The 15,474-nt window shown below is 39.9% G+C and overlaps 3 protein-coding genes across 11 annotated transcripts in view; 2 read left to right on the top strand and 1 right to left on the bottom strand.

Moving 5' to 3' along the window:
* JMJD1C (jumonji domain containing 1C) overlaps positions 1 to 15,474 on the top strand; it is a 328,631-nt gene that overhangs the window by 136,644 nt on the left and 176,513 nt on the right. For all 9 annotated transcript variants that reach the window (XM_081234570.1, XM_081234571.1, XM_081234566.1 and 6 more), the window contains one exon: positions 5,477 to 5,641. Coding sequence is in view for 7 of the 9 variants with exons in the window: in XM_081234566.1 (XP_081090692.1) it covers positions 5,477 to 5,641 (165 nt within the window). In the remaining 2 variants the exon portion in view is untranslated. The remainder of the gene's footprint in view (positions 1 to 5,476; positions 5,642 to 15,474) is intronic.
* Positions 11,946 to 13,427, top strand: LOC308617574 (uncharacterized protein; the record flags this gene model as incomplete). The annotated part of the gene is made up of 2 exons (XM_081234759.1): positions 11,946 to 12,492; positions 13,236 to 13,427. The coding sequence occupies exons 1-2, from the start codon at positions 12,352 to 12,354 to the stop codon at positions 13,425 to 13,427; spliced, it is 333 nt and encodes a 110-aa protein (XP_081090885.1). The 5' UTR covers positions 11,946 to 12,351.
* LOC308617530 (carboxy-terminal domain RNA polymerase II polypeptide A small phosphatase 2-like) lies at positions 13,490 to 14,632 on the bottom strand. Its single transcript, XM_081234720.1, has one exon. The coding sequence runs from the start codon at positions 14,583 to 14,585 to the stop codon at positions 13,707 to 13,709; it is 879 nt and encodes a 292-aa protein (XP_081090846.1). The 5' UTR covers positions 14,586 to 14,632; the 3' UTR covers positions 13,490 to 13,706.

The following is a 15,474-nucleotide window of genomic DNA, read 5'->3' as shown; positions in this document are numbered from 1 at the left end:
CATCCCCAGAGTTTGTGCTCCTGGAAAGCTTTTTCCTCCTTGTTTGGTAAAGCTCCTTCTCTCTCTTCCTCATCATCTTTTATATTGTCTAGAAACTACTGTGGTCTCTAAAATGCCTCCTTATGCTAAAAAAGAGCTGAACTGATGGTTTTTGTCCTTTTTAGCCGTTTTCAGTTGTGTATCATTTGAATAATTGTCCAAAAGTCATAAATTGCTTAACTTCTCTTTGCCTTAGTTTTCTCTTTTGTAAAACCTTACCCAACACATTGTAAGCCCTCAAATTTTAGCTGCTGCTATCATTACTAATGTTATAGACTTGGTGTTTGTGTCCCCCCAAATTCATATGTCCTAACTCCCAATGTGAAGGTATTTGGAGGTGGGGTCTTTGGGAGATAATTAGGGTTAGGTGAAGTCATGAGGCTGGGACTCTCATGGTTGGATTAGTGCCCTGATAAGAAGAGACCATCTGTGCTCCCACAAAGAAGAGGTCATGTGAGCACACAGTGAGAAGGCAGCTTGTCTACAACCAAGGAGAGAGTCCTCCTCATAAACAGACCTTGCTCTATTCAGTCTTCCAGCCTCTGGAACTGTGAGAAAATAAGTTTTTGTTGTTTATGGTATTTTGTTAAGGCAGCACAAGCAGACTAAGACAGTCATCATCATCAGTGATATTATGTTAAATACTATGCATAATTTATCCAAAAGATAGTAGTATATATACTGAGTTATATAATGTAATAAGGAACTTTGAAGATGATGGGAATATAATTCTTTTTCATTAGATGTAAAGAAGGTAATTGTAACTTAAGCATCTTTGAATAGTTTGCATTTCTTGATGCATCTTGTTGTTCACCAAGTAATAAGACTATTAGGTAAGTAATTCATAGAGAAGAGGAGTAAGCAATATAGATATTGAAAGCACGCTTAGTCTCTTTTATTAAACAATATAGATACTGAAAGCAAGCTTGGTCTCTTTTATTTTACTATTTGCTATCTTTGTTTGACCCTTTTTCTCATGTTGCCCCCTAGGGCTCTAACTTGCAGACTCATTGTGGAAAATCTTAGGGCCATTTTAAGTGTGTGGTTCTTCTACCTTTACGCCACAAAGGAGTCAGCTACCCAGACATCCCTCTCTATTCAAGTGATTTATCACTTGCTGTGTGCATCACCTTGTAGGGACTATGCTGCTGTGTAACTGTGAAGCCTCTTAGAAGCTATTTTATTGTTTTCATTGACTCCATCCATCATTTACTAGGTGTTTGACCTTAGGCAACTAATTTCTCTGTATCTCAGTTTCTGCTTTTGAAAAAGTTGATCCTAATAGTGCCTACTTACAGGGTATATGTAATGATTAAATGGCTTAATATATGGACATAGCAGGCACTATTGAAGTGTTAGCTGTTTTTGTTGTTACTGGTATTGCTTTTATTTCCATTATCAATAATACTGGTTAACTCTGATAGAGGTTTGAATGCCCCTTGGGAAATGAATGATTATCTGTGATCCCCAGACTATTTTAGAATTTTTAGAACCTAGATTTATATATCACAATGTGTATTGTAATTTTACTTGTGATTGTCATTACAGTAATATACTGTTTTGGTGTGAATATGTATTGGACTCCTCTGTAGAATTGTCCTTATGATTTTATTTTTAGTTCACCATAGCAAATTTAATATAACTACACAGAATATAATACTTGTTTATTAAAATGTTGGATTTTATCATACCTACTAGGATGGCTGTAATAAGAAAAAGAGAGAGGAAATAGCAGAAGCCACTTAACATTGTTTCAAAATGCTTATACCTTGGATTATGTCAGACTATTTCTCAGGTTTAATTCTAAATTTACAGTTCATTATTTTCTAAGATCAACCTATTTCTTTAAAGTAATTCTTAGATTTATTGATTATTGCTCAACATACCCTTTGTTTAAGCTTGGACTAGTTCATGAGTGCCTATTAATTTTGACCCTTTTTAATATTAATAAAAGTGTAAACTTTTGAAGTAACCTAAAATTATGGTTACATTTGTTTACGTTTTTTGTAAAGTAAAATTAAAAAGAGACCTAGCTTCCTTATTTTATATAATTTACATGAAATTATTTTCTGTAATGTCTTTTTTGTCTTAACTAATAAATGAAGTCACCAAATGATTTTAATTTTGTTTTCACAATTTCTTCCAATAATCTAGAAAACTTATTTTAAATACGACTCTAGACCAGTAATAATAGAAACATTACTTTGTTGATTTATCGTATTCCTCTATTTCATTACTTACTTTTATATAAAATATCTGCTTACAAAATATCTTTTGAAATAAATATGCTTTATTCATTAGAGAGGAAGGTAAACTAACCTAATCTGCTATAATTACCATTTTAATTTGATAATTTAATTTTTAACATGTATGAATTAATAAGCCATAGTTAAACATTTCTGATTTTGTAAAGGCATAGGGCATTTTTTAATGTTTCGAGTAAAACATTTACTGTATTACACTTTAAACCCCATTAATTTACTATCTAGTTACCTACCTCCTTGAGTATTTGGGCAGAGATGACCAGGTTTTGGCCCCCCCTTGATTTCTTTTTTTGTTTGTTTGTTTATAAAAGCTATTTTAAAAGGTTATGTATGTTATTTATATATATTCTTTTTCATATTCTTTTCCATTATAGTTTATCACAGGATATTGAATATAGTTCCTTGTGCGATATAGTAGGACGTTATTGTTTATCCATCCTATATATAATATTCAGTTTGCATCTGCTGATCTCCCTCCTCTCCCTCCCCCTTGATTTCTTATTACCAAATTATTTATATAAATTTGTAGACAGGTAAATCGTGTGAAAAACTAGTTTGTTTTTCCCCCTACTGCTATTTTATAGAAAAATATTAAGTACCCCATAATAGAAGATTTTATGGACAAAGAAATTGGGAAGAATCTCACAGTATAAACTCTCTTATTATTAATAATGCATAATGAACACTGGCATGTTAAAAGACTTGAGAAGACCTCTGGTAAAATTAGACATTTGTTACTTTAACTGATTAGTTCATGAACTTTGTGCATGACTTATTTGGCTTCCCTAATGCTTATTTATATACAAAGACATGATGATTCTATAATATAGATTATATTTTGAGAAATGTTAGTGTAGTCTAACGCTTTTATTTTTAACGTTAAAGATTCTTAGAGTCTAAGTAGTTTTAGCCTGTGGTGGCTGGTTGGTTTTGGCAGGATCAAGCCTGGGAACTCTTCATAGTTCTCACATGACATTATGTAGATCCCCACCCTTCCTTTGCAGTAAATAAAAAGATGAGGCCTGCATTGCACTAAATTGATATAACATCAACATTATTATTTTTATTATTATTGAAACCATGGTAAAAATAACTAAATTTGTCTTACATCATTTGATTTTACAGCAGAAACAGTTGTGTGACTTTAATTTCTTTATAAATGTCATTGAATAGAGTATATTGTGAAAGAATAGGGGCTTTTCCTAGTTACTGGTCATTGTTTTATTTTGTAGAAAAATAAGAGATACACACACACACACAACTGTCTAACTATTTATCTACCTACCTACCTGTCTGTCTACAGTCAAATCTCAAATCCTTCACTGTTCTTGATAGTACGGAGGTAAATTGGCTGCATAGCAAAGAAGTAGCAGAATGTCTAGTTTTAGTTTCCTTTTGTCCCCAAGGTCCTAGCAGATTTCCTAAAACTGCCTATGACGCTGTCCATGCAAGATAAACTATGAGTTTAGAAAGTTCACTTCAAGCTGAAAGTTTTAATTTTATATCAAGGGCTTTGCATTTGGAAGAATTTACATTGAATATGTCCTTTTAGATAAAGAGATGTATATAAACCTTGGTTCTTTAGGTTCTTCGCTGAAATATTTTGTCAACAAGACCATATTACTGTCCATGAGGGGAAAGCAAAGATAGTGCTAAGGTTTTCCTGAGCCTTATCTCAGCTTCAGTTTCCTGGAGTTTCCCAAAACCCATTTATACCCCAATTGAGTAATTGAGAATCTTGAAAGATTTAAAGTAGTGGAGAAAGTGGTATAGTTTGAAATATTTGCATTTGTACCTCAGCTCAACCCCTAAGGATGCATTTTTAGAAGAAGCCAACAGAGCTTCTTCTGTGCCTTCGTGTGGATAACGATGAACAGAGATTAAATCCTTGAACAATGTATTTCTCTTTCCCAATTCTAATAGGTAAGCATATCTAACTAGCTTCCAAATGGGCAGGAGCACAGATATCTCAAAATCAAACATATGTTTTAGCAGTTTGCCTCCATGTTTAAAAGTCGACTGCAAGAGACAGGAGATACGTAATATTTGTTAAGCACTTTGTATGTATGCAGCACTGCAGTGACTGCCCTCAGTGAGCTTGTACCCATTATTTGATTATATACTAATATAAACTGGGGGAAAAAACTGCTTGTAAATGTTCAAATGTTTGAATCGAAGTGGGGGTTCTAAACATCCTCTAAGAACTTGAACAAGGCCAGAAGAACAAACAGAATTTAAATAAGTGGAAACTGAAACACTTCAGTTGTAAGGGAGCAAAAGATGGGTGGAAAAAAAAAAAAGAAGACGGCCTCCAGCATAACTCATAATGTAATAGGGAGGACAGCTCTATGAATGAAAAGGATGACAGTGGGGAAAGAAGAGTTGAATAAGTGAATGACTTAGCATAGAAGCGCCAGCTTCAGTTTTCCAAATACAACACACTTGTCTTTTTCCTGTTTTGGTGGAAAAGCTTTCGGTCTTTCATCATTATGATTCAGCTGTGAGATTTTCATTATTATCTTCATTAAGTTAAGGTAGTTTCCTTCTATTCCTAGTTTGACTATTTTTATAATGACAGGGTGTTGAGTTTGTCAAATGCTTTTTCTTTGTCAGTTAAGATGGTCATGTAGTTTTCTTCATTCTGTTAATGTGGTATATTACATTGATGGATTTTTCATATGTTGAACCATCGTTGCACTGCCTCCTGTCTTTGTAATTAAAGTTTTATTGGAACAAAGCCAAACTCATTTCTTTACATATTGTCTGTGGCTACTTTGATACTACAAAGTCAGAAATTAGTTATGACAGAGGCCATATGGTTTGCAAAGCCTAAAATATTTACTATTTGGTCCTCAGAAAACATTTCCTGACTTCTGCTTCTAGAATCATCAGTATCAACATAGTTCTTTAGTATGTCTTTAGTAGATATTCGCTGGTCTGTACTGACCAATATTGTGTAAATTGCTTTTCTAATAAACTTACAGTTTATCTTCCTGCCATACAATAAGTAAGGGTTATAATTTGGTTAAGGAGATGTTAGATAATGATTTTTAAGAGAAGTACTAATTTGAATAATGAATTTGTTAATGGCTTTTCTAATTTAACTTCATGGCTTATATTTTAAAATATCACACTCTGCGTTGTTTATGGAGTTTATGTTTTCTTTTCCATAGGTGTATGTGGAATTTGATCATCTTGAGTGGGATAAACGAGAGTGGGTTAAAGTTTATGAAGATTTTTCAACCTTCTTGGTGGAATACCACTTAATCTGGGCCAGAAGGAACAACCCTAGCCAGACTCAGGGATCAAAGAGCAAACAGATTCAGTGGCCTGCATTGGTAAGATCTATATTCCTATTTCATTAAGCATTTTCAGTTGTTTGTTTTAAAAGAATAAGAGCTAAATATAAGTTTAGATTTATCTTAGTGATTACAGGTTAATATTCCTGAGGAGGCTCGGCAGTATCTGGCGGATATTTCAAAATACTGCTTTCATTTTGTTAAAGAATTCTGTGTGTCTTTTTGTTAGTATTCTTTCAGCATATTTAGTCCATAAATAGTTTATTCTGTTCAGCTAGGGGAAACATGAATTGACAACTGCTGAGAGATACTTGATTGATTTGTATGCAGTGTGAAAGAACTGTGTTGAATGAGACTTTGTAGGTGAACGATAAGAGGGTACTTTTTATAAATCATTCAGTAGCATATAATTTTCCTTAGTTCGTTAAATTTTGTCAAAATTGAGTGAGTCATTGTGGATAATAGCAGATATTTAATGTGAAATTCCAGTTGACCCTTGAACAACATGGGTTTGAACTGTGGGGTCCACTTATACATGGATTTTTTTCAATAAATATATACCCCTGTACTGTACTATTTACAGCTGGTTGAATCCGCAGATGGGGGACTGCAGATATGGAGGGCCAACTATAAAATTATATACACGTATTTTCAACTGCACAGAGGGTCAGGTCATAACCCCCATGTTGTTTAAGGGTCAACTTTGGATGTTAAGGTAATAAGTAAAATTATTTCATATCAGGAGGTATTCCATTTAAGAAAATAGTAGATTTCAATAAATTCTCAATTAGTTTGCAGAGTTTTATAAAAGAAACATACTAACAACAATATCATTAATTCTGTGGGAAAAAAGCCACATCTCTTTAACCATTGTTATCCCTGTTTTCTGGCAGGGTATTCAGCATTTAATATTTATTCAGTTTGTTTGAATGAAATAATTTTCTTACATTAATATCAAAGAAATATGTTAAAGCCATTGAAACGTTATTTCAGGTATTTGGTATATATATTATCAGGGTAGGTATTTCAGATTTTTTCAACATAAATTAACTACTTACAAGGATAGTTTTACTTGCTGATAATTGTAGTGCTTACACATTTTCTCTTTTAGTTAGTTAACCCTTTAAAAGTCTGAGGAGTTAAGTGGTTAAAAAGCAAAGACAGAGAGGGAAGGAGAGAGATGATGAAATGAATTAATAGCATTTTAAAAAGAAAATATGGAAAGATGAAAGGTGATACTTACGAGTTATAGTTTTGATAAGATAGTTTGAATACTCTAGGAAAATAAAGAAGATAATTTTATCCATGATAGATTTTAAAAAAATATTTGTTGAATGAATACGTTGGATTGTTAATATGAAGTTTTTTAAAACCATGACTAGCATGCTTTTTGATTCTCTAAACCTTAACTCAAAAATTGGAAAAAATCTGTAATTATCACATATATGTGAATTTTGTATGAAAAGTCTCAAAAGCAGGAAGCAGTAATATCAATAATACCAAAAAGTATGCCTTAGTATCATAGTTAAAGAATAAACAGAACTTTAGAAAAATCTTTGCCCTTTATTAGAGAGAGTTAAAATCAAGGTGAATTCCTAATGTATATTTGTAAATTACTGATTTTGGAGAAAATTTCTATTAGGAAATACTGTTTAATAATTTTTATCATAATTTTAGAAATTTGTTTCTGTTGAAAATCTTTTAACCTCACAAAACTACTTGAATAAGCACCAAACTTCTTTTTAAAATTCAACTTTTATTTTTTATATAAAAACAAGTACATATTATTAAAAACTTGGAAAGTGCTAAATGGTATAAACTAGAAGAGCATAATCATTCTATTTTGGCTTCCAAGGAATATCTAACTTACTTTGACATATTTTCTTATAAAATATATTTCTCTGCCTTTTTTTTTCAAGCACAGAATTAAGTAATTTTTTTGAATTGTGCAATGTGCTTAACATAGAATTTTCCATTTTACTTATGTTTAAGTGTGAAGTTCGGTGGCATTAAGTACATTCACATTGTTGTACAATCTACAGAAATTATTCCATCTTACAAAACTGAAACTCTGTACCAAATAAACATCAACTCGCCATTCCCCCCTTTTCCCAGCCCCTAGCAGCCACCATTTTACTTTCTGTCTCCATGATTTTGACTACTCTGTCCCTATATAAGTGGAATCATACAGTATTGTCTTTTTGTGACTGGCTTATTTCACTTAGCACAATGTCTGCAGTGTTCATCCATATTGTAGCCTGTGTTAGAATTTCCTTCCTTTATATTATAAGGCTGAATGATATTCCATTGTATGTATGTACCACATCATGTTCAGTCGTTTGTCTGTGTACACTTGTGTTGCTTCCACCTCTTAGCTATTGTGAAGAATACTGCTGTGCTCTTGGGGGTACATATATCTCTTTGAGACCATGCTTTCACTTCTTTGGAGTAAATATTCAGAAGTGTAATTGCTGGGTTATATGATAATTCTATCTCTTAATTTTTTTGCGGATACTGTCAGAGCAGCCATACTATTTTACATTCTAGCCAACACTTGCTTTTTTTTTTCAGTTTTTTGATAATAGTCATTCTAATGGATATGAGGTGCTATCTCCTTGTTGTTGTGATTTGCATTTCCCTAATGATTAGTGATGTTGAACATCTTTTCATGTGCTTATTGGCCATTTGTATATCTTCTCTGGAAAAATGATTCTTCAAATTCTTTGACCATGTTTGAATTGGGTTGTTTGTTTTTATGTTGAGTTTTAGGAGTTCTCTGTAGTATTCTGGATATTAATCCGTTATCAGATTTGATCTGCAAAACATTTTCTATCATTCTGTGGGTTGTCTTTTTACTTTGGTGATAATGTCTTTCCATGCACAAAATTTAAAATTTTTCAGTAAGTTAAATTTGTCTATTTTTTCTTTTATTATCTTTGCCTTTGGTGTCATATCCAAGAAATCACTGCCAAATCCAGTGTCATGAAGTTTTTGTCATATGTTTTCTTCTGAGAGTTTGATTCTTTTAGGCCTTACGTGTATGCTGTTGATCCATCTTGAGTTAATTTTTGTATAGGGCATTATATAGTGCTCAACTCCATTCCTCTGTATGTGAATATCCAGTTTCCCAGCACCATTTGTTAAAAAGACTGTCCTTTCTCCACTGAATGTTCTTGACACTATTGTCAAAACTTCTTTTACTGTATATGTAAGATTTTATTTCTGGGCTCTTTATTCTGTTCCGTTGGTCTCTATGTCTCTCTTTATGCCAGTACCACACTGTTTTGATTTCTGAAGCTTTGTAGGTAGTTTTGAAATCAGGAAGTATAAGCACCTCAACTTTTTTTATTTTCAAGATCGTTTTGGCTGTTTGGTGTCCCTTGAGAATTCCATATGAATTTCAGGATGGATCTTTCTATTTCTGCAAGAAACATGGGGATTTTTTTTTTTTTTTTTTTTTGCGGTACACGGGCCTCTCACTGTTGTGGCCTCTCCCGCTGCGGAGCACAGGCTCCGGACGTGCAGGCTCAGCGGCCATGGCTCACGGGCCTAGCCGCTCCGCGGTATGTGGGATCTTCCCGGACCGGGGCACAAACCTGTGTCCCCTGCACCAGCAGGCGGACTCTCAACCACTGCGCCACCAGGGAAGCCCAAAACATGGGGATTTTTATAGGAATTGCATTGAATGTGTAGATCACTTTGGATAGTATTGATCTCTTAACAATAGTAAGCCTTCCAGTCCATGAACACATATCTTTCCATTTATTTATGTCTCTTTTAAATTTTGTTAGCAGTGTTTTATAGTTTCCAGTGTACCAGTGTTTCACCTCTGTGGTTAATTCCTAGGTAATTAATTCTTTTCTATACTATTGTATATGGAATTGTTTTGTTAATTTTATTTTCAGATTGTTCATTATTATAGTATAGAAATGCAGTTGACTTCCATGTGCTGATTTTATATCCTTCTGCTTAGCTAACATCCTACTCAGTTGTGAAAAAACTGGAAGCTTTTCCGGAAGAGAAGGATGACACTTAGACAAGGGGAAAAAAAGGCATCTAAATTGAAAAAAAAGTAGTAAAATTATTTGTTTGCAGATGGTATGACCTTGTGTGGTCACACACACACATACACACACAGATATACACACATTAAAGCTAATAAGGGAATTCAGAAAAGCAGCAGGATACAAAATCTGTGCTTTCTTTTAATCATAGTTTTAGCTGAAGCTGCATTAAAATTTTAGATCCTGGGTTTTTTTTTTTTTACTTAATGTTTTATCCTATACATTTGTCCTCAATTTTTTTTTCCCCCATTCACGGATGGGTTTTTTAAACCCACTTTTATTCATTAATTGTAAGTAGTACAAATATTCCAAAAATATAAACAGACACTTAATGGAGTCCTACATTTCAAGTTTTTGAATACAACAAGTTTATCAAACCATGAACCTGTAAGCAAGGTAGTCAGAACCCCACAGCCCAGTCACAGTGGGAAGCAGATCTCCCCCACCCTCCGAACGGTATCTTGAAGGGGGTTACGTGGCACGACATGGAACATGTAAAATCTGAGATATTACAAGCAAAGAAGCTCACGGTGCGCAAAGAGGAGGGTCTGCTCCAGGGGCAAGCCCCACAGCAGTAAAGGAATGGGGCAGGGGGCCAGACCCCTGCCTTCCCTCCCCTGCTTGAATGCAAATATTTACCAGTATTAAAATAAAAGGACAAAACTAAAAACCCCATTTTACAAAAAAGGCGACTGAGGGACAGTAGTGGCAAGTAACCGACTGAAGACCTGAAGGGGAAAACAGGTTTACTTTCCACAGACGCTTGACCTGTCTGGGACATGGGATACAGGACAGCCTTACAGGGGGGGTTGCCTTACTGAATGAGGCCTCATGAACAGGGTAGGGGTAGCAAAACAGAATGGGATCCATTTCCTGGGGAATGACTGCCTTTAGACTTCCCATGCTTTTAGCACAGAGAAGTTTCTGGGCCACTGTTAACAGAAGTGAATTTATAAAATGGGCAAAATCTTTGGGAGGCAGGAGGGAATTAAACAGAAGGTCCCAGGTTAACTGAAGGCAAATTTACTCAACCTCGCTATAGTAAGGGACCCATGGACCTACAGAGTGTCCCCTCTACAATGTGCAGAGTGGAAACTCTTACCTGACCCTTTCCAAACCGGTCCTGTGTCCAAAGCTCCCCCTATGAGAGGGACACGAACATCAGGCTTTTGATTTAGAAGCCCAATCAGAGAGACACACTATGTCCCTGAAGAGGCACCTTAAAGAACTGAACCTGGCAGGTGGGCAGATTCCTGGCACGGCGTGAACTGGGGTCGACCAGGCCTGGTGGCCTATTGCTTCCCGAAGACCAGCCTCAAACAGGAAGGGCTGGTAGGAAACCCCGGAAGAGATCCTGGGGTGAACTGGCTCCCTCTCAATCTTGCCTTCCTCCAAAACTGAGTCTGGCCTGATTCCTCTAAGGAGCAAGTCTTGCAGTCATCTCTTGCCCCTAACACACTGTGAAACTGGAGACCAGAAGGTGCATAATGACTTCAGGCTGGCTCTGGTCCACACCGATGGACCCTGCTTAGACCTATTTGGCTGAGCTGCCTCTCCAGCAAAGGGAGGAGAGGGTGAGTGGGGGTGTGGCATTTCCGGTGAGGAACTGCATGCGGGCAGGGCAGGGTTCTGGTGAGAACGAGGCCTCTGGAGCCGGGCTTCATGCAGAAGCAGCGGGGACACTCCCACCAAGCCATCCTGGGCTTGGTCTTGGACTTGGTCACGAGTCCCTTGGAACACTTGGACAAGTCTGATAGGAAAGCAGGTGGCGCCAGCTCTTCTTTCACCTGGAGGCAAGGAGACCCAAAGCAGGGCAGAAAGGGGCCTCGGAACTGGATCAGCTTAGAGCCTCTTATTGCTTATTTAGTCAGAAAAGCATAGCTGGACCCCATGGCAGATTTGGCCAAAGGGCTAACCCTTAGGATGGGGCTTGGGAGAGAGGCCCCTCCTGCAATATTAGGATAGAGGCCTGGGCCAGGGCCTTAGAATCAGAAGCTCCCATTTTCCTTCAGGAGGTGTCGCTCCTGGCCAGCCCTGGAGCCCTCTTCCCCTACCTGCATGAAGCAGGATCCCACAGGCACCAGGGAATGATGCCTGGGAAATGATCACATGGGCTTTGGGGACCCTTTTCTACTCATGTGACACCAAAGGGAAAGACAAAGCCTCACAACCTTGGGACAAGGAGGGGAGGTGGCATCACAATGATAGAGAAGGATGCTAGGTTGTCAGAACACCAAGCTGCTGCTCCACCACCTGGTCCCAGCTAGCTCCTCAGACTGCCCTAGTGTGTGGCCAGTCTGAAAAGGATAATGGGGGTAAGTCCTGAGTGGGCGGTGTTCTTGCACCTGAAGCAACTTACAAATGCTTTGTGACATCTGCCTCCAGGGAAAACAGAGAGGGGGATAGGAACCCCCTCCCACCCGAGGGAGGGAGTGGAGGCCATGGCTAAGGCAGTGATGCTGAAGTGGGGCTGCCTCTGGGGGATCCCTTGTGCTCCCAATTACAGCAGCACTTCCCCTTTTGTTTTCCATTCTGGGGAAACTTCCTTTTTGTGACTTATTTTTTAAAGCATTCACTATTAAGAAACTTTGAAAGCAAAGAGACACGCAAAACGCAGGTGTGTGAAGAGCTCACTCACACCTGTTACCATTGGCAGGAGGCGTGTGCATTACGTTGGCAAACTAAATGGTGAGAACACCCAGCCCCTCAGCCCAGGAAACGCAGCAGTGCCTGAGACCCTGGAGAGAAAAGGCAACAGCCAGGAAGGATGAAGACACCTGGCCCTGGGGGAAGACACGAGAGAAAAGAGCCCTGCCCAAGAAACAGGTGGGTGGGACCCAGAGCGCCCTTCCCAGACTTAGGGACAAAGTCCTTGCGGCAGCACCAGCAGAGAATGCCTGAAGAGCAGATTTAGGGACACATCCTGAGCCCAGCTGACCTACAAGCCAAGGGGACACACACACTCATGCCCTTGGGATTTTCCTCTTCCCTGCACCCCCAGGGCCTCCCATGCTCACCTCAGGCCCAGGACTGCAGCTCTGTCAGAAACAAAACAGCCCCAACACTCCACATTTTGAAAGATAATTTTAAAACAGAGTCAAAATAACAGAAATCAGTTATCTGTCCTCTTCCAGGGAGAAGACCTCCTTCCCCACAGTTTCAAGACTATGGCTAGGGCTTCCCTGGTGGCGCAGTGGTTGAGAGTCCGCCTGCCGATGCAGGGGACACGGGTTTGTGCCCCGGTCCAGGAAGATCCCACATGCCGCGGAGCGGCTGGGCCCGTGAGCCATGGCCGCTGAGCCTGCGTGTCCGGAGCCTGTGCTCCGCAGTGGGAGAGGCCGCAACAGTGAGAGGCCCGCGTACCACAAAAAAAAAAAAAAGACTATGGCTAGGTGGTGAGGAAGGCAGGCCCGGCACCCAAGCCTTGGGAAGACACAGAAAGGGCCCGAGCCAGGCACTCGGCCAGAGGCTAGTGCAGCCCTTGGGCCACAGGACCTGATGGCCACTGGAGCTACCAGTTCTGGATACAAGCTTTCATCTTCCCAGAAATGTCGTCTTTCTGTCTGCAGCAGTCGGCTAGAGCAAGGCTTCAGGAAGATGTGTGCCTGGGGCACCCGAAGGCAGCCTCTGACCCTACCTTTCTCCATGGCATAAGCCTTACAACACTGAGGAAAGGCCATAGGTTTGGCGACGGAGCCTTCAATGGTCTTCATCCCTATAGAGCTCGGTGGCTCTCGGGGACAGGAGAGGAGACAGACTAACTTGGGGAGAGTCTTGATCATCCGCTTTCTCCCCCAGCCTGAAACACTTATATCCCGGGACCACAGTTCAAGGCAAGACACACTGATACACACACACACACACAAATACACGCACTTACTCACATCTCAGGAACCCAACTCAGGGAGCAGGCAGCTCTGGGTATCGCTGGTCTGATATCTGCCCACTCAGCATCTAACCTGTCCTAAAGCTCTTTCCGATCACTTCTAGTTCCAGGTCTCATTTGGTGAGATGCTCCAGATTCCGCTCTGTCAGGCTGATCATAAAGGCACAGTGTAGGAAAGTCCCCAACTGGAATGGCCATTGCTTGGCAGCAGGGAAGGCTGAGGGGCCCACAGCTGCCCAAGGCTGGTGTAGACATCCTCTGCCGCGCTCAGCTCCTCAAAGACTGGGATCAGGTTCAGCAACTCGGTGTCTGCCATGTCGTCAAACCAAGACTGCACGGGCACTGCATTCTCCGGGTGGAAGATGTAAGAAATAGGCGAGTTGTCCAGAATGAGGGTTTTCCTCAGGTCCCTTCCTAGGCGGCTGAGGTCCTTGACATAGCAGCCCTGGTGAAACACACAGGACTCACGGAACAGACGGGCCCGGAATACCCCACACCTGTCCAGCAGATCCGTCACAGGGTCAGCATACTTAGCTAGGCTGGCAGTGAAGAGAACACATTCAAAGAGTTCCCCCATTTGTCTCAGGAACTCATCCACGTAAGGCCTCTTGAGCACGTACACCTGGTGAGTGGTCCCTTCAATCTCTACATGCACTATGAAGTCAGCGTTGTTGATTGGCTTAAAGGAACTATGCACAAGGGTTTCATCCAAGTCAGTGACCACGCAGATTCTTCCTTGATCTTCCTCTGTCACCTCCGGGAGCAGACAGGTCCCCGGAATCTGATAAAACTGGTACTGGAGACACTGGAGCAGATCCGACTTAGCAATGGTGTTGGCTTCCTCCTTGTATGCGGAGAGCTCAGTGGGGGATCTTGACTGGCCAACATGCTGGGCACGAAAACAGCAGAAAAGGGCCTTGAAGATGTTACGTCCACGAGGCTTCTTAGGAGAGGACTTGGAGACCAGGCCTTGCTTGCTGAGCACCAGGGCGTCTTCCCTCCGCGCCTGGGTGATGATGGAGCCGTGTTCCATCTAACAATCCCGCGGGCCTGGGCTGGCTGGGTGGGAGGACGCGCGGGCGCACAGGCTGGGTTGGGCTGGGCTGGGGGGCCTGGGCGGGGGCCCGCTCCGGCTCCAGCTCCGGCTCCCGAGACTCCGACTCCCACTGCTGTTCACATCCCTGCTCTTGTTCCTCCCCTGGGCCGGGAAGGGAGGCGGCCTGTACAGAGAGCGGGAGGCCCGGGCAACGGCTCCCCCGGTTGCCCCCGGCCCCGATCCCCCGGCGGCAGCTCCGGGCTCCTCAGTTTGGGTCCAACATGGAGCTGTCCTCAATTTTTAAAGGCTGCATAATATTTGATCCTATAATGATCCATTTCCCTAAGGTTTGGTATTTTAGTTGTTTCTATTTTTTTGTGATTATAAATAGCTGTAATAAATATCATTATAAATATGTAAATCTTTGTCTGAATCTGATTATTATTATTTTTTGAATCTGATTATTTTTAAAATTTAAATTCACGGTAGTAGAATCACAAGGGTATGAACTTGAAAACAAGAAAAATCTAAAAATATGCTAATACTCTCCACAAATTATTTGAAAGTTGTACTTACTACTATTGTCCCCAGTGTATGAGTGTTTTCATCTCACCCTGACCCTAACCCCCCAACTCCCCCCAGCCCTGCCTGTAAGCATTGATTACTTATTTTCAGAACATCTTGTAAAGCCCAAACAAACATTGGAAAAGGAGGATTTTTACAGCTTAAGAAGTTTAAGAAGTACAGAATTGAATGTTATTATTTTTATATCTGCTAATTTGATATTTTAAAATACTATTTTATTGGGGTTTTTTTTGTTTTTATGTTTGTTTTTTTTTTGCGGTACGTGGGCCTCTCACTGCTGTGGCCTCTCCCGTTGTGGGGC

Source organism: Mesoplodon bidens (genome assembly GCF_964165515.1).
Source record: "Mesoplodon bidens genome assembly, chromosome: 1".
Lineage (NCBI taxonomy): Eukaryota > Metazoa > Chordata > Mammalia > Artiodactyla > Ziphiidae > Mesoplodon > Mesoplodon bidens.
Note: the sequence above shows the minus strand (reverse complement) of the source record. Positions and strands in the feature narration are given on the sequence as shown.